At 48.1% G+C, this 25503-nt stretch overlaps 1 protein-coding gene across 2 annotated transcripts in view; it reads left to right on the forward strand.

Annotated features, from left to right (window-relative positions):
• The window catches only part of PRMT2 (protein arginine methyltransferase 2), a 34088-nt gene extending 10373 nt beyond the window's left edge, over window positions 1-23715 (forward strand). For both annotated transcript variants that reach the window (XM_025462220.3, XM_035709288.2), the window contains exons 5-11: window positions 3521-3682; window positions 4530-4694; window positions 17775-17950; window positions 20104-20233; window positions 21045-21181; window positions 22501-22672; window positions 23137-23715. In XM_025462220.3, the coding sequence (XP_025318005.2) occupies window positions 3521-3682; window positions 4530-4694; window positions 17775-17950; window positions 20104-20233; window positions 21045-21181; window positions 22501-22672; window positions 23137-23169 (975 nt within the window). In that variant the 3' untranslated portion in view covers window positions 23170-23715. The remainder of the gene's footprint in view (window positions 1-3520; window positions 3683-4529; window positions 4695-17774; window positions 17951-20103; window positions 20234-21044; window positions 21182-22500; window positions 22673-23136) is intronic.
• The last annotated feature ends 1788 nt before the right edge of the window (window positions 23716-25503 follow it).

The following is a 25503-nucleotide window of genomic DNA, read 5'->3' on the forward strand; positions in this document are numbered from 1 at the left end:
TAACCTTATGATCCAGACAGCCCGTTTATATCTTAAAGCTAGGTAAAAACAGATGCCTGCGGAATAAACACTGCAGACGTAATGTTGAGTGAAAGAAACAAGACATCAAAGAATAACTTTTGATTCAGTTATATAAGGTTGAAAACAGTGTTAAAAGATGAATGTAAATGATCAGGGAGCTGGTTCCCTGAGAATCAGGATGGTGGTTACTGTTACCAGGGGGTCTGTGATGGTGTCCACCATTGTTTTATTAAATATTTTATTAAAATAAAATAATTGTTACACCAGCAAAATGGGTTTCTTCAGGAGCAGCAGAGGAACTGCAGTCTGGAACCCGCTCAGTGTGGGGAAGCATGGGCCAGTCTGGGGACCCAAGGCAGGGGACTCAGGTGGGGGGACTTTGTTACAGGGAAGGGGGTGGGCGGGCTGTGTGGCGGCTTCTCGTTGGCTGGGCTGTTGCTAGGCCAGCAGAAAATCTTCCTCCTGCTGGGTAAGGGAAAGTAGCCCTGTTCCTTTGGCGTTTGCTGTGGTGGAGTGGTAGTTGTTGAGTATGCACCCCTCAGGGTGTCCCCTTTGCACTTCAGGTGAGGTTTTCTTTCCCAGCTTTCCTGTCCGCAAGGCCGGGGTGGGAAGGCCTGGGGTGCTGGCCGTGTTCTGGTGTTGGTTGCATGCCTGTTTGCTACATTGACAAACTGTAAGGCACTTGCTAGGAGGTAGGTCCTGTTTCATAATTTAAACGTTATAATAAATGAAAGCGCCCTGATGTATGTACATGATTAGAGCTTTCAAACTATTAAGAAAGAGAATTTTGTTGGTTTCGAAAGCACCACGTTGGTGATTTACTTACCTAACAGCTTTGCACCGTGACAAGCGGTGATGTAATGGGCTTCCTCTTACAAGAGTCTTGCTAAACTGCTGCTAGAATTTCTATTGGGTAAATTTGTAAGATGTGCGTATGCGTGTTTTTACTGTGGTGGGTCTTGTACGCTTACCAATCATGTGAACGCTCGTTCATAACCACATATCACCAAAGCAAAAAAGATTCCTGATCTTGAAGGTGGAATATGATATTTCCTGATCTTGATTTCCATTTTCTAAAGTCAGGTTGGTCATCTTCTATATTTTGTTGGCCTTTTCTGTTTCTTCTTTTGTTTGGGTAAGCTTTCACATACTTTGCATGTTTTTCTTTTTATTTCTGTCAATTTATATGTTTAATTAGCAAGTTAGCCTGTACCTATGGTATGTATTACACTTACCACTTGCCTCTCTTGTTTCCCAGGGAACTTTTTACCTTTCTGTGGTCTGATTTGTCCTTTTTTTTTTTCTTTGTGGCTTCTGGGTTTTCTGTCCTAATTTGAACGCTTTCTTTACTCCAAGATTATAAACATCCATGCTTTCTTTTTTGCACTTTTGTGACACCATTTTTTTTTTTTAAGAATTTTATTTATTTATTCATGAGAGACACACAGAGAGAGAGAGGCAGAGACACAGGCAGAGGGAGAAGCAGGCTCCATGCAGGGATCCTGACGTGGGACTCTATCCCGGGTCTCCAGGATCACACCCTGGGCTTCAGGCGGTGCTAAACCGCTGCGCCACCAGGGCTGCCCTGTGGCACCATTTTTGACAATGAAATATTTAAATCAATCTGGAATTTGCTCGTTGTAAAGAATAAGGTAAAATTAGAACTTAATTTCCCCCAAATATCCAGCTGTTCCAGCATCAGTTATTGGATGATCCTCCTTTTCCTGATTACGGGAAATGCATGTTTATCATATATTTAATTTCTAGGATCTTTACAGAAGATTACAGAAGTAATCTCTGTTCTGTTTTGTTAGTCTGTTCATTTCTTCTGCAGTTCCAGATGTTCATTATTGAAGCTTTTGAACATCTGGGAGAACTGGGCCTCTAGAAGTCCTCCTATTTTTTAGTACTTTTATGGCTAGGCTTATCTATCATCTAATTTTTTGAAGCTAATTTTGTTACCATGTGTTATGCACCATTCCCCATGCCAAATTGGCTGGTGTTTTAATTGGTATTGCAGGGAAAGTCTCCATTAACTTAGGGAGAAGTGACATGTTTATAACATTGCACTGACTGTCCTCATTTCTTCCGCCTTACTCTACGTCTCTCAGTTTTAAGGTTTTGACATAGGGTGCTGTATATGTCTTGTTAAATCTATTCCTTGATGTTTTTTGTGTATTACTGGTTTATGTGGTTGGGTACAGTGTTCTATAAGCATTGGATTAAATTGGTTGATAGATTGTTCAAGTCTGTGTCCTTACTGATTTTCTTTCTACTTTTCTGTTGGTTACTGAGATAAGGGTGTTGGAGTCTCTGACTATAACTGTGAATTTGTCTATTTCTTGTTGCGTATCTATTGGTTTTTGCTTCGTGTGTTTTGAAGCTTTGTTATTAGGTACAAAAATGTTTAGAATCATTATGCGCTTTTGCTGAAGTGATTCCTCTGTTACTATGACCTGACCCTGTTCTTCGCAGGGACTATTCTTTGATCTGAAGCATATTTTACGTGGTGATAATGCCACCACTGGGCTTTCTTCCCCTGGTGGCAGCACGGTGCACCTCAGTACCCCAGTTCTGACCTTCTGTTAAGGTGGACTAGTCTAGGCGAGGTGGCCAAGTCTCGATTGTGTCCACTCTGATCCTCAGTCTCTTTGTTTCTCAGTCCTCAGTGGTTTGTGAGGAGCCCGGATGGGCTTGTGAGGGTGCCACGCTGACTTCCTGTCTGTGCTGACGTGTCTGGGTAGCTTCAGTGTCTGCCTCACAGCCCTGCGTGTGTAGGCTGGGTTTTCTGCAGCGTGAGACCTGAGGAGTGACGTGCGGGGGACGGTGCTGTGCGTGCGGCCTTTCCAGGCTCTGACTGCCACCTGTGGCTTCATGAACCATTTGGAGGAGCCTTTCTCTGTTTCCTGGAGGTTGGTGTGATTACCATGGGTGCTATGTTATTTCAGGTTTCATGTTTTTCTCCCTCTGGACGTGGCTGGGGCCCTCGAGCTCCCCCTGAGGGTCAGTGGGGTTGTCACCTACCCTCCAGAGCTAGTTTCCTGTGGGGCTTGTGCGCCTCCTCTGGCATCTCTCCTGGTGGCTTGTCCACATTCTCTCTTGGTGGATACTTGGCCAAGTATCCTGATGGATACTGATGGGGAATTGGATGGGAACAGTGGTCAGGAGGGCGGTGTCTGCACCACCTCCTGAGTGGTCCCCTCCTCTCTGTTCACCTGGCTCTCGGGGAGCTGCAGGGAGAAGCTGCAGACAGCATCACGCTGCCTGGAAGGATTCCAAAAACTTCCATTCCATTCCTTCACTGTTGTATTTTTACCTACTGGCATATTTAGGCCTTTCAATTTTTTTGCTTTTTTTTTCCCCTCTTTATTGCTCATATTTTTAGGTGTGGGATGGTGGGGTCAAGGGGTTATAGCTTAGTCTCTGATCTTCCTTCTTAAACCAGGGATCAGCATAGCTCAGATTACAAGCAATGATTCCTAATGTGTATTTCCTCTAGAAACTTCACTTGGAGATGTTGGCAGACCAGCCGCGAACTACTAAATACCACCATGTTATCCTGCAGAATAAAGAGTCCCTGAAAGATAAAGTGATCCTGGACGTCGGCTGTGGGACTGGGATCATCAGCCTGTTTTGCGCACATTATGCGCAGCCCAAAGCAGTGAGTGAGAAATGGCTCTCCCTTCAGCGGCTCCTGGGCTGGGTCCCAGTGAAGCGTCCTTCATGTGCAGAGGCTCCACGTCAGGGGGACGGGCGCTGTGTTCTTGCAGCCTGAGCCTGTCGGGGGTTGTGACATCGGTGGGATAAGTCACAGACCGCACAGAGTAGAGTAGGACACAATAGAGAACGGAGTGGGTTGCGTGTGGCGGGATATGTTTTGTAAAATGTTTATTTCAGTTAAATAGAGAAACACATGTGTCCATGTGTCGTGTAGATCCCTTTAAAGCAAGTGTGGGGCTCCCAGAGTTGAAGCCCCACGATGGCCCCCGACGCAGGTGGTTGAAATTCCTAGTTTGCAAGTGAAGCTGCAGGACAGTGACCACTGGAGTTCAGCGGCTGTCAGAACCACGATATAGTGCGCAGGACCTTCCTCTGGCCACCTGGGCTTGAAATCGTCTCAGCCACTGGTACCCTTAAGGTCCGATTGCTCTTAGGCATCGGGGTTACGGGGTATGTTGCTGTGCGAAGGGGACCCCTGCCGCTGGGTCTGACCCAGGAGGGCCCCTGCAGTGGGCGCCCGGCGCAGGTGCAGAGCTTTCTCTCCACCTGCAGCCCCCTGTTGATTTTAGGCAGAAGGTGGAGTTAGGATTAGAGGTAGCTCCCTGGTCAGGGCTCCACTGTTGGAAGTAGCACAGCGAGGCCCGGCTGCCCCGCTGCGCACCCCCAGTCCCTTCTGTCGCTGTTTTCCCTGAGGCTGGTTCTGACTTGGCTGGAGTGACGGGCCCAGGGCAGGTGACAGGCTGCTCTGTGGGTGGGCCGCACACTGATGATCCTTCTGTGACGTGCAGGTGTATGCGGTGGAGGCCAGTGAGATGGCCCAGCACACAGGGCAGCTGGTCATGCAGAATGGCTTTGCCGACATCATCACTGTGTTCCAGCAGAAGGTGGAGGATGTGGTGCTGCCGGAGAAGGTGGACGTGCTGGTGTCCGAGTGGATGGGGACCTGTCTGCTGGTAACGGACGCCGGGACACTTGGAATGGCTGTGGATTGTGCCAAGGAAGGGGGTGTGGATGGGGCCCAGAGGGGCTGTTGTGAGCAGAGGGTCTGGGGAGAGCTATGGCTGTCACGGTGAGGTGAAACCACCTGGTTCTGACATCTGTTTGGGGTAGGACAGCTGTGAGGCCGGCAGTTCCTACCATTTGTGACAGCACGGATGGACCTTGAAGACATTATGCCAAGTAGAATAAGTCAGACATGGTGTGTGATCTCACTTATATGTGGTACCTAAAATACCAGCGTGAACTAGGAAAAGAGATGAAATTTGCGGTTGGCAGGGGAAGGGAGGCTGAGGGGAGAAAGGACTGGAAGGCCGTTTGTCATAGGTACAGACTGCCGGGTACAAGAGAGGCGGGCCCCGGGCCGTCAGGTGCAGCCTGGTGACTGCAGCAATACTGCTGTGTAACGTCCGGGCCAGTCATCTCGAGAGTCCAGTCGACCCTTGAACAGCGCGGGTTTGAACCATGTGGGTCCACTTAGATGTGGGATTTTCTTGATAAATATGGGGCAGTATAGTAAGTGGATTTTCTTTATGATTTCCTTAACATTTTTTTTTCTCTAGCTTGCTTTATTGTGAGAGCACAGTATACAATACAAATAACATAAAATACATGTTGATTGACTATTTGTGTTACCAGTAAGGCTACAGGACGCCAGCAGCCTATTAGTAATCAAGTTTTGGGGGAGTCAAAAGTTATGGGTGGATTTTTGACTGCATGGAGTGTCAGTGCCCTAGTCCCTGCTTGTTCAAAGGTCAGCCCGTAGATCTGAGAGTTTCTACCACAAGGCTTAGTTGTTTTTTTTTTTTTTCTTTTTCTTTTTCTTTTTCTTTCATTTTCTTCTATTTTTTAAAAAAGATTTTATTTATTCATGAAGAGACACAGATAGAGGCAGAGACACAGACAGAGGGAGAAGCAGGCTCCCTGCAGGGAGCCCGATGTGGGATTCGATCCCGGGACCCTGGGGTCACACCCTGAGCTGAAGGCAGATGCTCAACCTCTGAGCCACCTAGGCATCCCCTTTCTTCTTCTTCTTCTTCTTCTTCTTCTTCTTCTTCTTCTCTTCTTCTTCTCTTCTTCTTCTTCTTCTTCTTCTTCTTCTTCTCTTCTTCTTCTTCTTCTTTCTTCTCCTTCTTCTTCTCCTTCTTCTTCTCCTTCTTCTTCTCCTTCTTCTTCTCCTTCTTCTTCTCCTTCTTCTTCTCCTTCTTCTTCTCCTTCTTCTTCTCCTTCTTCTCTCCTTCTTCTTCTCCTTCTCCTTCTCCTTCTCCTTCTCTCCTCCTCCTTCTCCTCCTTCTCCTCCTTCTCCTGCTCCTTCTCCTCCTTCTCCTTCTTCTCCTCCTTCTCCTCCTTCTCCTCCTTCTCCTCCTCTCCTCTGCTCCTTCCTTCTCCTCTTCTCCTCCTTCTCCTCCTTCTCCTCTTCTCCTCCCTCCGCCTCCTCCTCCTCCTCCTCCCTCCTCCTCCCTCCTCCCCCCTCCTCCCCCTCCTCCCCCTCCTCCCCTCCTCCCCTCCCCCCTCCCCCTCCCCCTCCCCTCCCCCTCCCCCTCCCCTCCTTCTTCCTTCCTTCCTTCCTTCCTTCCTTCCTTCCTTCCTCCTTCCTTCTTTCTTCTTCTTCTTCCTTCTTCCTTCTTCCTTCTTCCTTCTTCCTTCTTCCTTTTTCTTCTTCTTCTTCTTTTTTATCTATTTATTCATGAGCGACACAGAGAGAGAGGCAGAGACCCAGGCAGGGAGAAACAGGCTCCCTGCAGGAACCCTGACGTGGGACTCGATCCCGGGTCTCCAGGATCACGCCCTGGGCTGAAGGCAGGAGCTAAACCGCTGAGCCACCCAGGCGTCCCCTTTTTTTCTTTTTAATGTGTCAATATGAGGTGATAGATGTGAACTAAACCTATTGTGGTCATTTCACAGTACATACAAACCAAATCCCCAGGCTGTACACCTTAAACTTGTAATAATCTTAGAGGAAAACCATAGGTTGGATTTTTTAGAAAAAGCACAAAAAATCATGTACGATATGATTCCAGTTTTGTTTTAAAAAATCATACATAGCGAGATGTGTGGGTGGCATAGTCAGATAGTGTCCGACTCTTGGTTTTGGCTCAGGTCATGATTTCAGAGTCATGAGATCAAGCCCCACATTGGGGTCTGTACTGAGCACCGAGTCTGCCTTAGCTCTCTCCCCCTCTGCCCCTCCCCACTGTCCATTCACGCTCTCTCTCAAACATGTAAATCTTCAAAATAAAAATCATACATAGAAATGATCTCTCTTCAGTTCCAGGTAAGGCAGAGTAAACACACTCCACTGTGTCTCCCCCAGGTAATGCAGCAATAGGTCCAGGACAGGGTGCGGGAGACACTCCTTGAGGACTTTGAGAAGCATACGGTAGCAGGAAGCTCGGGAAAGAAGACTGGAGTTTGAGGTATACTGACCTCATCTCTTTTTTTTTTTTTTTAAGATTTTATTTATCTATTCATGAGAGACACAGAGAGAGGCAGAGACACAGGCAGAGGGAGAAGTGGGCACAGGGAGCCCGATGCAGGACCTGATCCCAGGACCCCAGGTCATGACCTGAGCCAAAGGCAGATGCTCAGCCACTGAGCCCCCAGGGGCCCCTACTGACCTGGTCTTGAGTGCGTTGTTACTCCTCCTCTGGTTCCCTCCATACATAGCTTCAGTAATTTAGATGAAAAAGATCCATTCTTTTGAAAACAGCAGACTTTCACACAACTAACCCACAGTGAAGTAGATAACCTGAATAATCAAATAACTAATAAAGATACTGAATTTATAGTTGAAAACTTTCTGAAGAGAAATCTGTAGGCCCAAATTATTTCACTGGTAAAATGTACGAACACATTTAAGGAAGAAACAACACCAGATCAGAACAATGGCTTTCAGAAAACCGAAGAGGATAGACTTCTCAGCTCTTTGGGGTTACCAAATCCAAACCAAAAACTACAGACCGATAACTCATGTTCATAAATGCAGAACTCCTCAGACATACTAGCAGATGTAGTCCTGCAGGGCATATAGGGAATAACGTCACAACAAAGAAGAGATTATTTTTGGAATTCAAGGATGGTTCAGTATTCAGAAATAAGTCTATGTAACCTATGTTTGTAGTCTACATGACTGTCAATTAATGCACAAGAAGTTTGGCAACATTCAAAATATTTTTTTTAAAGATTTTATTTATTTATTCATGATAATCACACAGAGAGAGGCAGAGACACGGGCAGAGGGAGAAGCAGGCTCCATGCAGGGAGCCCGACGTGACATCCGATCCCGGGTCTCCAGGATCACGCCCCGGGCCAAAGGCAGGCACTAAACCGCTGCGCCACCCAGGGATCCCATTCAAAATATTTTTAAGAGGGATCCCTGGGTGGCGCAGCGGTTTGGCGCCTGCCTTTGGCCCAGGGCGCGATCCTGGAGACCCGGGATCGAATCCCACGTCGGGCTCCCGATGCATGGAGCCTGCTTCTTCTCCCTCTGCCTGTGTCTCTGCCTCTCTCTCTGTATGACTATCATAAAAAAAATATATATATATTTTTAAGAGATTTCTTCTTTGATCCGTGTGTTTTTACCCCCCCCCCCCCCCGAAATGTTGTTTAATCTCTCAAGGTTTTTTTTTTTATTTTCCAGCTAACTTTCTGTTACTGATTTCTAGTTTAATTCTTTTGTGGTCTGAGAGGAGACATTGTATAGTTTCTATTTTTCAAATTGGTTAAGATGTGTCTTATGGCCCAGAATGTGTCTCTCCTGGTGTGGGCTTGGGAAGGAGGCATGTGGTGTTGGATGAAGACATCTGTAGATGTGCTTTAGGTCCAGTGGATAGAGGGTGGTGTTGAGTCAGCTGTGTCCTTGCAGACTTTCTCTCCGCTGGATCCTGCCCTTTCCTGAGTCATCTGTTTCTCCTTACAGCTCTGTTTGTTTTGCCTTTCACAGTGATCCTCGGTTGTTACGGGCCTAATGTCTTCTATAGAATTGACCCCTTTATCACTATGTTTGCCCCCTTTATCTCTGATAACTTCCTTCCTCTGATGTCTGCTCTGTCTGAAATTAACTGCTGCTTTCTTTTGATTAGTGTTAGCAGCAGAGATCTTTCCCCATCCATTTACTTTTATATGTGTCAGTATATTTATTTATTTGTTTTACCTTTTTAAGTTTTCTTTTTTTAAAAAATTTCTTCAAGTCATCTCTGCACCTCATGTGGGGCTCAACCTTATGACCCTGAGATCAGGACTTGCACGCTCCTCTGACTGAGCCAGCCGCCGTGCGCCCCTCGTCTGTACATTTATAGTGGATTTCCTGTAGGCAGCACCTCATTGCATCTTAGTTTTTGATCCACTCTGATAATCTCTGTCTTGTAATTGGTATATTTAGACAATCGACATTCAGAGTGATTATTAACGTAGTTGGATTAATGTATCTACCACATTTGTTGCCGTGTTCCGTTTGTTCTTTGTTCCTGGTTTTTCCTCCACTTTTTAAAAAATATATTTTTTTTAAGCAAATAAAATTAGGGAATTTAGTGAGCATAAATTAAGGGTAAATTAATTTAATGCTCAAAGGCATGTTGGTTTAGAACCTCACATGAACACGCTTTGATGATTTGAACTTAAGATTCATATTTTCATAATTGATGTTATATTCACTTTGTAGATCATTTCCAACTTTTTCCAAATTGAGAACTAAAAATAGTCCTCAATTGTAATCTTTCTTGAAGCTCACTTCTTCATCTATAATCTATTTATCCATCCATCTGTCATCTACCTTCATTTGCATTGAGGTGTAATTATAAAATTGTCAGATACTTAAAGTATGTAGTATGATGATTTGATATCTGTATACATTATTGACAGCTTCCCCCCGTTGAGTTAACACATCTGTCACCTCACAATGACAGTGTTGTCAACTGTAGTCACCACAGTTAAGATTTTATTCATTTTATAATTGACAGTTTGTACCCTTTTACCAGTGTCTTCTATTTTCCTCACCCCTGAGCTCCTGGTAACCACTTTTCTACTCTGTTTCTATGAGTTCAACTTAAAACTTTTTTTTTTTTTTTTAAGATTTCACATATAAGCAATATGATGCAGTTTTTATGCATCTCTCTGTGGCTTATTTCATGTTGTTGCAGATGGCAGGATTTCCTTCTTTCTCATGGCTGAGTAATCCATTGTGTGTATCTATAGTTATATATCTTATGGTATTGTACATGTATATATCTCTCACATTTTCTTTTTTTTTCACATTTTCTTTATTCATCTGTTAGTGGACACTTAGGTTGTTTCCATATCTTGGTAATAGTGAATAATGCTTCAGTGAACATGGGAGTACAGATCTCTTTGAGATAATGATTGTGTTTTCTATGGATGTAAACCCAGAAGTAGGATTGCTGGATCACATGGTATTTTCTTTTTTTTTTTTTTTAATAAAATTCAGTGGTTTTTTTTTTAAAAATATTTTATTTATTTATTCATGAGAAGCACAGAGAGAGAGAGGCAGAGACACAGGCAGAGAGAGAAGGAGGCTCCATGCAGGGAGCCTGACGTGGGACTCGATCCCGGGACCCCAGGATCACGCCCTGGGCTGAAGGCGGAGCTAAACCACTGAGCCACCCAGGCTGCCCATCACATGGTATTTTCTAGTTTTAATTTCCTGAGGAACCTCTTTACTATTTTTCATAGTGGCTGTGCTAGTTTACATTCCCACTAACAATGTTGAGGGGTTCTCTTTTCTCCATATTCTTGCCAGCATTTATTACCTTTTGTCTTTTTTTTTAAGATTTGTTTTTTATTTTAGAGAAAGCATGTGGGAGCGGCGGAGGGGGGAGAGGGGGAGAGAGAGAGAGAGAGAGAGAAACAGACTCCCTGCTGCACACAGATCCTGACATGGGGCTCAGTCCCACCACCCTGAGATCGCGACCTGAGCTGAAACCAAGAGTGGGGTGCCCAACCGACTCCATCACCCAGGCGTCCCACTTTTTGTTTTTTTGATAATAGAGATAACAGGTATGATGTGATACCTCATTGTGGTTTTGATTTGCATTCCCCGATAGTGATATTGAGCACCTTTTCATGTACCTACTGCCCATTGTATATCTCCTTTGGAAAAAAAAATGTACCTTTGCCCAATTAGAACAATATTTTTTCTATTGAGTTGTAGGAGTTCCTTGTATATTTTGGGTTTTTGCCCCTTATTGGTTATATAGTTTGCAAATACTTTCTCCCATTCCATAGTTTATCTTTTTGTTGATGGTTTCCTTTGCTGTGCAGAGCCTTTTTAGTTTGATGTAGTCCCACATGTTCATTTTTGCTTTTGTTGCCCTTGCTTTTGGTGTCTAATCCAAAAAATTATTGGCAAGATCGGTGTTTTCTTCTAGGAATTTTATGGTTTTAAGTTCAAGTCTTTAATCTATTTTGACTTGATTTTTGTGTGTGTTGTCAGATAGGGGTCCAGTTTCACTCTTGTGTATGCAGTAATCCAGTTTTCCCAATACCATTTTAAAAAAGATTTTATTTATTTATTCATGAAAAAAAAAAAGGAGAGAGGCACAGACACAGGCAGAGGGAGAAGCAGGCTCCCCAAAGGGAGCCCAATGCAGGACTTGATCCCGGGACTCCTGGATCACGCCCTGAGCCGAAGGCAGACTCCCAGCTGCTGAGCCACCCAGGCGTCCCTCCCAACACCACTTTGAAGGTGTTCTCCTCCCCCCATTATATATTTTTGGCTTCTTTGTTGAAAATTAATTGATTATGTATGCATGGGCTGATTTCTGGACTCTGTCGTGTTCCATTGATCTAGGTGCCTGTTTTTATGGCAGTACCATATTGTTTTAAATACGATAGCTTTGTAATATAGTTTGAAATCAGGAAGCGTGATGTCAGGAAGCTTTGTTCTTTCTGAAGAGGCTATGTTTATTTGGAGCCTTTGGATTGCTTTTCTTATTTATGTGAAAAATGCCCTTGAAATTTTGATGGGAATTGAATTGAACCTGTAGATTGCTTTGAGTAGTATGGACATGTAAACAATTTTAATTCTTCCTATCTATGAACAGGGGGTGTCTTTCTATTTATTAGTGTCTTCTTTAATTTCTTTCTTCATTGTCTTTTACCTCCTTGGTTAAATTTATTTTGAGGTATTTTATTATTTTTGATGCAACTGTAAATGGGATTATTTTCTTAATTCTTGATAGTTCATTGTTAGTGTATAGAAACGCAACTGATTTTTGTATATTGATGTCATATTCTGCACGTTTATTGAATTTGTTTGTTCTAACAATTTTTTTGGTGGAGTCTTTAGGATTTTCTATATATAATGTCATGTCATCTGCAAATACAGTTTTACTTCTTTCCTTCTGATTTGAATGCTTTTTAAATTTCTGTTTCTTGCCTGATTGCTGTGGCTAGGACTTTAGTACTATGTTGAATAAAAGTGGTGAGAGTGGGCATCCTTGTCTTTCACCTGATCTTACAGGAAAGCTTTCTGCCTTTTATTTATTTATTTATTTATTTATTTTTTTGCTTTCTGCTTTTTGAGTATGGTGTTAGTTCTAGGCATGACATATATGGCTTTTATTATGTTATGTGGTATTATTGTGGTATGTTTTCCTAATACTCAGTTTTTTAAATTTTTTTATCACAGAATGTAGTTGAATTTTATCAGATATTTTTTCTGCATATATTGAGGTAATTATATGATTTTTATTCTTCATTTTGTTAATGTGGTATATCACATTTATGGATTTACTATGTTGAAGTGTGTTTGCATCCCAGGAATAAATCCCACTTGATCAAGGCATATGGTCCTTTCAATGTACTGTTGAATTCAGTTTGCTAATTTTTATTTAAGGATTTTTCCATCTATATTCATCAGGGATATTGGTCTATAATTTCCTTGTAAAGTGTCCTCATCTGGCTTTGGTATCAGGGTAATGCTGGTCTTGTAAAATGAGTTTGCAAGTGTTCCATCCTCTTTGGTGTTTTAGAAGAGCTTGAGAAGATTTGGTATTGATCTTCAAATATTTGGTGGAATTCTCCTGTGAAGCTCTCTGATTGTGGACTTTTGTTGGTCGAGAATTTTTTGATTACTAATTCAATCTCCTTACTAGTAATTGGTCTGTTCAGGTTTTCTGTTTTTTCATGATTCTGTTGTGGTAGTTTGTATGTTTTTTTAGGAATTTATCTACTGGATTATCCAGTTTATTGGCATATAATTGTTCATAGTAGTCTATTGCAATCCTTTGTATTTGTGTGATATCAGTTGCAATGTCTCTTCGTTTATAATTTTATATATTTCAGTCTGTATCATGTCCTTCCCTCTAAAGAACTTCTTTTTAACGTTTCTTGGAAGGCAGGTCTCCTGACAACAAATTCCCTCAGTTTCTCTTTATCTAAGAAAATCTATTTTCCTTCATTTTTTATTTATTTTATTTTTTATTTTTTTAAAGATTTTATTTATTTATTCATGAGAGACGGGGCGGGGGGGCGGGCAGAGACACAGGCAGAGGGAGAAGCAGGCTCCATGCAGGGAGCCCAACGCGGGACTCAATCCAGGGTCTCCAGGATCACACCCTGGGCTGCAGGCGGCGCTAAACCACTGCGCCACCAGGGCTGCCCAAGGAACTGCTTTAAACAGGCTTTTAGTAATGTGGTGGTGAAGTATGGAGCATGTGGAAACATCCTCTGGTCCTATGATTAGGTCTCAGTCCTTCAGTGAACTTATGGCTCTAAACCGTGAGCTTCAAAAATGTTTCTTAGTTTCTTTTCACCCTTTTAGGTGGGACAGGATGGCTACAGGGGTCTGGAGTTGAGTATTTCCCTTTTCCCAGCTCAGTTAGGTTAGGCTCTGATTACCTAGTTTCCCCGAAGGACAGAGCCTATTAGGAAGAACAGAATACTCTAGCATATTTCACAATGGTTTCTTTCCCAATGTCCTGTCAGAAGTGTCAGGGGATTTTTCTCTGATATTTACTGTGGGAACCTGGTAGAGGTCCAGGAGGGAAAACTCACAAACATGTGGGGGTGCCCTTATGACTGAGCCTGCCTGGAGTGTGTAACACTTAGAGTTGTCCACACCAAACCTCCAGCAATTCATCAATTACAGTTGGTGTGGTTCCAGGGGAGGTTTCTGCTCTAGTAATTTGTGATTCTCTATATAAGCCTGTTTAATTCTCTCATTTTGGAGGGAGCAGATTGTACTGTGACCTAATACCTCTTACATGTCTAAGAAGAGTTCTTGATTTTTCATTTGCTTTTTACTTGTTAGGACAGAATGACAACCTCTAAGCTTCTTGTATGTTGGGCTGGAAAATTCAGCTTCACTTCATAATTCTCAACAAACTTGAAAGAGGAAAGGAATTTACTCAATCTGGTAAAGGGCATCTACAAAAAACATATGGCCACTTAATGGTGAAAGTATCAGGGCCAGGCAGCCCAGGTGGCTAAGCTGTTTCGCGCTGCCATCGGCCCAGGGCGTGGTCCTGGAGACCCGGGATTGAGTCCCAGGTCAGGCTCCCTGCAGGGATCCTGCTTCTTCCTCTGCCTGTGTTTCTGCCTCTCTCTCTCTGTCTCTCTCATAAATAAATAAAATTAAAAAAAAAAAAAAGATCAGTGCTTTCCCCATAAGAGCAGGAAAAGGTGGGATGACTACAATTCCTGTTCAACATTGTACTGGAAATCCTAACCAGTGCAAAAATGAAAGAAATAAAAGGCACACAGATTGAAAACAAAGAAATAAACCATCCCTATCCTCAGACCACATGATTGTCTTTGTAGAAAGTTCCAAGGAATCTCCAAAATATTTCCTTGAGCTGAAAGGCAAATTAAGAAGATCACAGAGTGTACGGTTAACATTCAAAAGGCATCATATTTTTAATTAATTTTTTTTATTTTTTAAGGCAGTCATATTTTCATATGCTACAATGTACAGAGAAGCATTTGGAGTAGGCCCCCAAACATGAAACAGTTAGGTAGCAAGACACATACAGTTTTTGTATGCCAAAAACCATAAGATGCTGATGAAAGAAGTCACAGAAAACCCATATAAATGGAGAAACATGGTGTTCATGGACTGGAAGACAACCTAGTAAAGAGTCTCTTCTCCAACTGATCTGTAGCTGTAATACAGTTCTAATCCAAGTCTAAGCAGGATTGTTTTTGTCAGTATAGACAAGCTCATTGTAAAAATCTGTGTAGAAGGAAACTAGAATAGCTGATAGGATTTTTAAAAGATTTTATTTATTTATTTATTTATTTGAGAGAGGGGGAGGAGCAGAGGGAGAGGGAGAAGCAGACTCTCCGCTGAGCAGAGAGCCCGACTTGGTGCTCCATCGCAGGACCCTGGGATCGTGACCTGAGCCAAAGGCAGACACTTAACCAACTCAGTCACCTCAGTGCCCCAACGGATACAGTTTTTAAAAGAATAAAATTGGAAGAATTACATGCTTCACTGTAAAACTTATCATAAAGCTATAGTAGTCAAGACAGTGTGATATTCGTGAAAGGATGGACACATTTAGTGGAACAAAATAGAGAAATAGATTTCTAAAAATAGAGTCAGTTGATTTTTAACAGGGAAACAAAAGCAATTTAATGGAGGAAAGATTTTTTTTTTCATTAGAAGATATTGGTATATTTGGCCATCCATATACAAAAGAAAAAAGGAAAGAAAGAAAAAAGAAATGAATGAACTTCATTTTTAAGCCTCATACCTTCTACCAAAAAATTAATTCAAAATTGATTCTAGATCTAATTGCATAGACTATAAAACTTTCAGAAGGAATATTGGGAGAAAATCTTCATGGGTTAGGCAAGGAGTTTTTAGTTGATTCCTTTTTTTTTTTTTTTTTTTAAGATTTCATCTATTCATGAGAGACACACAGAGAGAGAGAAAGAGAGAATCAGAGACACAGGCAGAGGGAGAAGCAGGCTCCACGCAGGGAGCCCGACATGGGACTCAGTCCCAGCTCTCCAGGATCACGCCCTGGGCCGAAGGCAGGTGCCTAACCGCTGAGCCACCTAGGCTGCCCTTTTTAGTTGATTTTTGAAGCATGATCCATTAAAGAAAAAGTTGATATGCCAGACTTAATCAATATTAAAAGTGTCGCTCTGTAAAATAAAATGAAAAGGCATGATAAGATTAGAAGAAAATACTTGCAAATTGCATATCTAATGTGTATACTGAATATACAAAGAACTCTCAAAATTCAACAAGAAAGTAAACAAGCCTGAGTGAAAAATGGGCAAAAGACTTGAACAGATACTTTACCAGAGTGTATATATGGATGAGAAATAAGCATGTGAAAAGACATTAAACATTATTAGCCATAAGGGAAATACAAATTAAAATGAAATGGCTAAACTTTTAAACAATAACACCAGGTGCTATGGAGCAATTAAAACCCATAGTAATCACACAGCCACTCTGGAAGAGAGTTTGGCAGTTTCTTATAAATTTATGGGTACATTTACAATATGACCCAGTTATTACACTTCTGAGTATTTACACTGGAGAAACACAAGCTGTGCTCACACAAAAACCTGTATGTGAATATTTATACTAGCTCTAATTATGATTGCCAAAAACTGGAAACAACCCAAGTGTCCTTCAACAGGTGATTGGATAAACAACTGTGGTCCACACACAAGTGGAATACTACCGGGCAATAAGGAATGAACTATTGATATACAGATATCATGGACAAACCCCAGAGACATTAGACTGGCATAATTAAAGTTACATAGAGAGTTAAAACACTGTGATACTGTAACAAGGAAAGACAGGTAAACTGAACAGGATAGAAAGCACAGGACAGAACCTTTTAGCCTATGAAAAAGTTGATATTATGAGTGAAAGAAGCCAGTCTCAAAAGATTACATATTATATGATTCTATTTATGCCGCATTCTCAAGACAAAACCACAGGGAGGCCTGTTAGTGGTTTCCAGAGGTTGGAGGTGGTGGGAAGAGGCGACCACAGAAGCAATCACGAGGAGTGTTTTGGGGTTCCTGTTCTGTATCCTGATTTTGCTTCTGGTTACTCAGAGCCATACAAGCATTAAAATTTATTTTTTTAATTTTTTAAAAAAGATTTTATTTATGTATTCATTAGAGAGAGACACACAGAGAGAGAGAGAGAGAGGCAGAGACACAGGCAGAGGGAGAAGCAGGCTCCATGCAAGAGCCCAATGCGGGACTTGATCCTGGGACTCCAGGACCACGCCCTGGGCCAAAGGCAGGCGCCAAACTGCTGAGCCACCCAGGGATCCCCAAGCATTAAAATTTATAAAATTTATAGACTAACTGATTTATTAGTGATAATTAAAAAAAATAAAAATTATATGTATGTAATTTTCCTATGAGTGCATGTATGTGTAGGTGAAGAAGAGTCCTTGAGGATAAACTGCCAAACAGTGGTTCCATTTGGGTGCTGAGTTTATGCATGACTTTTATTTTTGTGCTTTTCTGAGTTTTCTAAATCTTTTCATACTGAATTACTTCTAAATTAAAGAAAAAACCCCTCTTGGGGCTTCCCATCAGCTGCAGGATGAAGTGCCTCTGGCCTGAGCCGTACTCCCCGGCACACTGGTTCAGACACGAAGGCTGGCTCCTCGGGGCTGTGAACAGCCCCGATCCCCGTCTGTCCGGTGCATTCCAAGGGGTGTGAGGCGGTGTTGGGCTGCTCTTCTGACTTAGGTACCAGGTGAACCTCCGTGGCACTCCTGCTTTAATGTTTCATGTTTTTAAGAAGTGATGTCAGTCAACTTACCGACTCATGAAAATTCTGAGAGTACCCCAGGCCAAACTTGCATGGTTTGACAGTTAAAACCCTGCAGCACTTCGGGGCGAGGGAGGGGGCGAGGGTGCGGGCTCTCCTGGCTGCTGCCGGGTCCAGGGGGGAGCTCGCGTGACTGCACCCCGGGCCGTGGAGGGGACTGGCGCCCCCACTGGCGTGCGGGTCCGAGATCTGCCCTCCCAGGTTGCCTGTCAGACGCGGGCCTCGGTCACCTTGTCCCCCTGTGTCTCCTCCTGTGCAGTTTGAGTTCATGATTGAGTCGATCCTGTATGCCCGGGACGTGTGGCTGAAGGAGGACGGCATCATCTGGCCAACCACGGCCGCCCTGCACCTGGTGCCCTGCAGCGCCGACCGGGACTACCGCAGCAAGGTCCTGTTCTGGGACAACGCCTACGAGTTCAACCTCAGCGCCCTCAAGTGAGTGCGGCCGCGGGCTCCCTGTGACCCGGTCACCACCCTCCCACCCTCCCTCCCTCCTGGGCCTGGGAACCTCGCGTGGTGGCCTTCGTGCTTCGCACCGGTGACGGTGACGCATGGGACGGGCACTGACGCGCCTTTTGCAGTCTGAGTTCTCAAGTCTGGAGGGAAAGTGTGGCCGTGGTTAAACACGGGGCCCTTGCCAGCCCGCAAATGTCTGTTCCTACTAAGAGCTGTACGTTTTTAAAGGATCAGAAGATGTATCTGTGAAGCCACTGCTGGCAGTTTGCGAAGGAGGCAGTGCTCCAGAGTGGCTGCTCTCCTCATTCCCGTGTCGCCCCTTCTAGGGCATGGGGACAGGCCGGTGTGCCGTGGTGCTGTCAGCCCCGGCAGCGAGGGGAGGGCCCCGCTGTCAGGAACTTGGGGAGGCCTGTCCCACACCGCGAGGGCAGGGGGCCGCGGCACCTGCTGGATGCCCACGTGGGGAGTTGGCAGCAAGGCGGGCGCCTCTGGGCCTTTTTGATTTTTGTTGATTCAAAACAAGACCTAGTAACACAAAGGTAAGGGCTGCACTCTGAACCGCGAGGGAGGAGGAGAGGCCCCGGCAGAGCCGCTGGTCCGGGGAGAGCGGGCAGGAAGGGCCGGGAAGGGCTACCATCGAGCAGTCAGGAGGCTGCCACGGGCCAGGTATCGGGCAGAGCCGCGGAGATGGGGTCACGGTGGCCCCGAGGCAGGAAAGCAGCAGTGGCATAGGGGTCGTGGCCCTTGGTGAGCCCTCGAAATGTCTCCTCTCACGCTGTGCATTGAAGTGTAACCCTATGTGGATTGAGGAGTTGTGTGTGAGAACATCCGCATCAGCGACAGGATCTGTGGGGCCCGTGTGTCGGGGTCAGACGGGAAGTTCACAGAGAGAAGGCGGCCCTGGCCTGAGTCTGGGAGTTGTCAGCATCCGCGTGGCGGCAGCACACGTGACTGAAAAGGGCAGCGAGTGCTTGGAGCAAGGCGCCAGGTGACAGGTGACAGACCCTAGAGTCAGGAGACGAGGACTATCCGGTGAAATTAGAGGCAAGTCACAGGAAAAGGCAAGTCACAGAACTAAATAAAATCACCAATAAATATTTGAAAAAATTGCAACATTAGTGATTGAAATACAAATTAGGGTAAATGCCGTTTTTGCCAAGTGAACAAGATGAAATTAAAACAGCGGTTCGTGGTGTCTGGCTGAGGTGTGACGGAGGAGCCGAGTGCAGTGGGCGGCCCGCACTGTCCAGGCCACCCCCGTCCAGCCCCTGTACCGCACGTGGGAAGCCGCGTCCATGGCCGTGTGTCCTCCCGGGCAGGAGATGCCCAAACCATGTGTACACAATGGCCTCGACTTTGCCTAAAGCTACGTATGAATATATGACCACAGATGGGTGCCGACGCAGGGCAGGGGGTTCGAGGTTTTTCTTTGTACTTTTCTGTATTTTCCCAATTCCTTATACATGCGCAATTATTTTTATCAGAAAAATATTAAAAATTTGTACCTACTGTGGAATCTTTATTAAGTTGTTGACATTTAATTGCCATTTCGTAAGTCACTGCTGTGCTTAGTTTTGGAAGCATTTCCGTGGGAGCCACTAGGTGGCTGTGGCAGGCACAGCGCTCAGCAGCGCAGGTGACGGCGGGAGGACGCCCGGCGCAGGGGAGGGCTGCCCTGATCGGCCCATGGCCCGCAGTCCTGCCGCTTCAGAGCATTTCCTACGGAGCCTCCTAGACAGGGCCGTGTGTGCACATCTCACCGTCCTCACCCTGCTTGTGCCGTGAGACGACCAAGTGTCTGCGCGGTGACCCGGCGCTCAGCTCCCACAGACCTCCTGTCCGCGTGTCGGGAGGGGGCCGCGGTGACCGGAGCCACGGTGGTGGGGTGGGCCGGGCAGCCTGCGTGGGAAGGGTGTTGGTGTGTTCAGGCCCCACCAGGAGGGTGTAGGTGTGCTCGTACACAGCGCACGCTCAGCGGGCCGCCCCAGGGACCCCCGGCCCTGCCTTGGGGCCCTCGTGCCGCACACGGTGGCGTGGAATTCCTGCTCACGCTGGAGACAAAGCGGGTGCGTGTGTCAGAACCTGAGCTGTTGGTTCACGCCTCTGAGCAACTCCTTTGACTTTTTCCCTAGATCTTTAGCGATTAAGGAGTTTTTTTCGAAGCCCAAGTACAACCACATTTTGAAGCCAGAAGACTGTCTGTCTGAACCGTGCACCATCCTGCAGCTGGACATGAGAACCGTGCAGATCGCTGACCTGGAGGTGAGAGCGCCGGAGGCTAAGTGGGCGGCGCACGTACCAGACTCTGTGAAAATACACAGATTGAGGAACCTTGCCTTTGATTTTCCCTGAGTCTTGTCTTTTTTATGCTCTGATTTTGTATTTTTACACTATTTTTTCACGGACCTCTTTAACATCATCAGTCATTTTTATATTTATGTTTAATATTTTCAGCATCTTGAGATTCTAATAAATTATATCTAGTTTCTTCAAGGATTTCAAGTTAAAATTTTTTTTCTAAGTTGTGCTGCCCTGGATGACAAAATTTTTAATTCTTACTCTTACATTCCCCCTGTTGCCACGAGGTGGTGCGTGTGCATTCAGGAGGGTCTCATTTTAAGGGTGTGCTCGGAGGTGCAGAGCTTGGGAGCAGGTCCCTGGAACCCCCTGGAGCTCAGCCGGGAGCTGAGCTGTTGGCTCTGCACTTAGTTTCGCAGTATAGAGGCCCGGTTCTTTATGCCAAGAGTTGAGAAGAAATAGGATTCCACTCAAATATGGGGCCAGAAAATGAGGCAAATGAGGCCCACGTTACTTGAAACCTTTTCTGATTATCTGCCGCATGTGAATTTGTGCTGCCAGCTTTAGCAGTTCTTTCCCTAGGAGCAGGTTTGCTGTGTTTGGCGACACTAGCAAGTTGCATCCACAGTTACTGGACTAGACATGGGGCCGGGCAGTGCAGCGGCATCTGAGCAGGGCTGGCGGGGACAGCTGCTAGTTCCTGCCCCGGAGCCCTCGCCGCCTGCTGTCACGTGCTCACAGGAGCTGCGTCCCTTCCTTATCGTTGCCTGAACAGACCATGAAAGGCGAGCTGCACTTTGAGATCAGGAAGGCCGGCACGCTGCATGGATTCACGGCCTGGTTCAGTGTCCGGTTCCAGAGCCTGGAGGAGGACGAGCCGCAGCTGGTGCTGAGCACAGGCCCATTTCACCCGTAAGTGTGCAGCACCCGCAGGGGCTCCACTGCCCCGGGAGGAGCGGGTGCAGGTCCCCTGCCACACTGCCGTCGGGGAGGCAGCAGCGTGTGCGGGCGGTGGGTGGGGGACCGGGACTGTGCCCCACCCGCCCCTGCCCTGGGCTGCCCTGCTTGCCCTCTGACCCCTGCATGAACGGGCGGAGCGCACTTTGCCTGCCTCAGTTGCCCTGGACGCTGCTTCAGCTTCTCATGGTCTAATACAAGCACAACCCGTGGAATTGTAGGGGCTTTTAACTCCCCAAGACTTTCTTGAGGAAGGTCAGTGTTTCTTGAGACAAATTTTTTTAAAAGATTTTATTTGAGGGAGAGAGTGGGCGAGAGAGCACATGAGCAGAGGGCAGGGGTAGGGGAGGGAGAGGCAGACGCCCCGCTGAGCAGGGAGCCCGATGCGGGACTCGATCCCAGGCCCCGGGGTCATCCGTGAGCCGAAGGCAGACGCTCCCCCGACTGAGCCCCCAGCCGCCCCTGGGACACTTCTGTGCAGTAGCATCTTGGCGCTGCTCGCTGCTCGGGCGTGCCGGGCGCTGCGGTCGGCCTCGGAGCTGGACCCAGCAGCCCGGCGCAGCGCTGCCTTCATGGGGCCTCCGTGGGCCTGTGCGGTAGGTGCCCGCTGCTCGGGTCAACACTGGCTGCAGCGGGGGTCCTCGGGGCCTCACGTCCGTCCGCACCACAGGAGCCAGGCTGTTGGCCGGAGCATCCGTGGAGGTGGCGGGGCCAGGCCTCCGGCCGCCCTTCCCGGTCCCGGCGCACAGATGTGAGCTGTCGCCAGTCGAGGGCGGGAACTCAGGCCCCGGGGTCGTGCGCCCGCACACGGTGGGGTGGGGCAGGCAGATGCCGAGCCCCGGCAGCGCTCTGGGACGTGGGGACAGGGGCCCTCATGGTGCCTGGGGCCGGAGGGACGTGAGGCCTGAGCATGACCACGAGGCCGTGGAGCTGTGTCCTCAGGGCCTGCAGAACCCGGAGAGCACGGAGCATGACCGTTTGTCCCAGATGTCGCACTTGCCACACCCCCTCCAGCCCGACTCCCAGGGGCAGCGGCCTTCCTGCACTGCGGAAACTAGAACTCGGCGTTGGCAGCCTAGGGACCGGGCAGGGACGTGGTAGACGCCCCGTGCCAGGGTGCGGGGGCCTGGGAGCACCTAGAGCTGCATGCTCGCTGGGCTGCGGCCCAGTCCCTGGCGCCCACAGAGGCCTCGCTGTGGGCCTGGTGCGTCTGCCCCGCAGGGGGAGCCTGGGGGTCCGCCCCACAGAGGTGACACGTGCCCCGTTTCTTGCAGAACCACCCACTGGAAGCAGGTGCTGTTTATGATGGACGAGCCCGTGTCCGTGCTCTCGGGAGATGTGGTCACAGGCTCGGTTGTGTTGCAGAGAAACCCTGTGTGGAGGAGGCACATGTCCGTGGCGCTCAGCTGGTCCGTCACTTCCACACAAGACCCCACATCGCAGAAAGTAAGGCTCGTGCCGCAGGGTGGGTGCTGGGCGCTGGTGCTGGGAGACGGGCCTGGCGGTCGCGGTGCCACAGCCTCGGCCTCGCGCGCCTGCGCTGCTTTCTCATCCTCCTCACGGGAAGTGGGTGCTGTTATTGGTAGAACAGGAAATGGGGGCAGGAAGGTGAGTCTGAGGGCAGGGGCCCAGCCCAGGGGCACCCTTCCCGTGTGCAGGAGGCCCCGGTGGAGAGCGGGCCGGGCCGCCGTTCCCACACCTGGTGCAGGACGGCAGAGGGGACACGACGGTTCTCCTCTGGTCTCCTACCTGTTTTGTGCCAATTTTATGTCAAAGTCTTAATGTTGGTCATTAAGAAAACTTCTCCACCTGAAGCTCTTTGGTGCGATCCTGAGTCGTCATCAGGAGGTGCTGCGTGTGAGTCACACTCAAGCGGTTTATTAGGACTGATTTGCTTTGTCTGTTTTCAGGTTGGAGAGAAGGTCTTTCCCATCTGGAGATGATGGTCGAAGTTGTGGGAAGCAGGTGCTGCAGGAACGAGCCGGGCGGAGACGCGCTTGGATGTGAGCCCGTGTTCCTGTGGCCCGCGAGCTCCCCTGCCCGGCGGCGGGACACCCGTGTGCGTGTGCGCTCCCTTCCTCGGGGCCTCCACAGGCGCCGCGTGGGGCTCGGCGGGGACCCGTCACCCCTGTCACTGCCCGTGTCTGTGCTCTAGAAGTAGGCTATGTCCCCAGGTGTCCACAGTCTGGCTCGTGGCCGAGTCGGTGGCACCGTGTCCCTAAGCTAGGTCTAGATCTCAACTCGTAGGGCACACGCGCATCAACCTTGTACTCCTGTGAAAGTGGCTGTTCACGCATCATGTGTCATGGTGTCCTTGCTGCCCGGGTCCCTCCCTGTCGTGCGAAGGTGGGCGCCCCAAAGCCGTGCAGGGCCTGGAGGCGGCGATGCATGTGACGGGACTCTGCATGGATAGTACAGTCGTAGAGATGTCTTCCACGTAAATTATGTGTTGGCGCATAGCACATACTCAATAAATATTTTTAAAGAAATGAGTGTTGGCGTGTATCCCGTTTCCATGCGCATGTGCTGTGTTGGCAAGCGGGTCCTACCGTGTGTGCTGCTTTGTAGCCTTTCTCACCTGGTGTGAAGGAACGTCCCTGCCTGTAGGTCCAGGTCTACGTCTTTTGGTGAGTATTGTTTTGATTTTTAGTTGACTTTACATTGCAATATGAACGGTATATCCCAACCACGTGACAGGTGTGCAGGTGTGCATCTCCTGTAACAAGCACTCAAGCGAGACCGTCAGCCGCGAGCGGCCGCCCCAAGTGCCCGGCACGCAGTGCCTCCAAGGGTGGTGCCCCCGGTGACGCAGCTTCCTGGGGCCGGTGGGGCACACAGGCCGCCTCTGGAGCCCAAAGCTTGTGCCGCCCACACTCCTAGGCTGAGGCTCCCGGCGGGGGGCCGTTAGGAGCAGGTGTTTGGGAGGTGCTTAGGCCTCGAGGGGGGCCCCAGGACGGACTTGCACCCTTCCGGGGAAGAGCCCCGCAGAAGGCGGCTGCCCGGGGACTGGGCCGGGTCTCCAGGTCCCAGGGGGGAGGCCGCTGGGCTGGGGGACATCCAGCCCTGGGGCCGTTGAAGCCGCCGGGCCGGTGCCATCTGGGCCCTGTCCCTCACTGTGGGCGTCGCTCAGCTCACGGGCACCTGTGAGCCCCGACCCCGTGTTGCCGCGGGTTCCCGCCACGTCCTGCCCCACCGGTGGTCAGCGGGTGGCCAGCGGGTGGCCTCCCGGGCCAGCCCCAGCAGGTGCGCCAGGTGGTGCATGTGGGCCCACACGTTCCCCTTGGGTGCACAGCCGCCGTGGGGCTCCCGGAGCCAGGGTCCTCAGCTCGACGTCCTTGGCGGGCCCGGCTCGAAGCCCTTCATAGGCTTGTTCTGCGAACACCTGCTCCGTGGCTTAGTCTTCTCTCTATTTTGATAAACGGAAGTTCTTAAGTTTTATTTTGTCCGATTCGACATTATTTTCCTTAAGGTTACACTTGCTGCGTCCGGTGGAAGGAACCTGCTCTCCGTTTACGGCTCTGTCGGTCGCCCTGGCGCACAGCTCAGCACCCCCAGCCTCGGTTTCTCTCGGGCCGTCTGGGCGGGCTCGGGATTCGCGTCCACGGGGGTGGCTGCTCCGGCGGTGGAGTTGTAGCTTCTTTCCTCTCCTGCTGCGCGCACCCTTGCTTTCTCCTCTAGAGCTGCTGTGGCGGCAACAGCATGTTTTGATTTATTTTCAGTACCTCCCGGTTCCTAGTATTTTCTAATTCCCATTATGAGTTCTTCTGCTGTCCCAGGGCTATTTAGAAATTGTGGCTTAATTTCCAAAGGTGGAATTTTCTAGGTATTTTTTCTTATTAATCTCTGACTGAATGTCACTGTGCTCAGAGGTCGACCTGAGTGATCTCACTCCCCTGAGGTCACAAGGACTTGAATGTGTGTCATGCTGTCGGATGATGCAGAGGCCACCACGTCGAGGGGTCGGCTCGGCCAGCCGTATAGCGTGTTGCTCACTCGGCCCCGATGCTTCGGCCACTTGCGCCTTCTCGTCCCCTCAGGCAGCCACCACGGGAGGGAGTGGGCCTCCGAGGACACAGCTGCACCTCAGCGGCCTCATTTGACCCACATCCTTCAGGCCCAGACCTGCAATGCAGTCACGCTGCGGGGCCCTGCTGTGACCCCTGACATCTCCATGCTGGGATGGAACCCCCACTGCGGAGTGGGCCTCTGGGGATGTCAGGGGCTCCTGAATGATGGGGGCGGTGAGGCAGCAGGGGATGTCGGGGACCCCTGAATGA

This window comes from Canis lupus, chromosome 31 (genome assembly GCF_003254725.2).
Source record: "Canis lupus dingo isolate Sandy chromosome 31, ASM325472v2, whole genome shotgun sequence".
Taxonomy (NCBI): domain Eukaryota; kingdom Metazoa; phylum Chordata; class Mammalia; order Carnivora; family Canidae; genus Canis; species Canis lupus.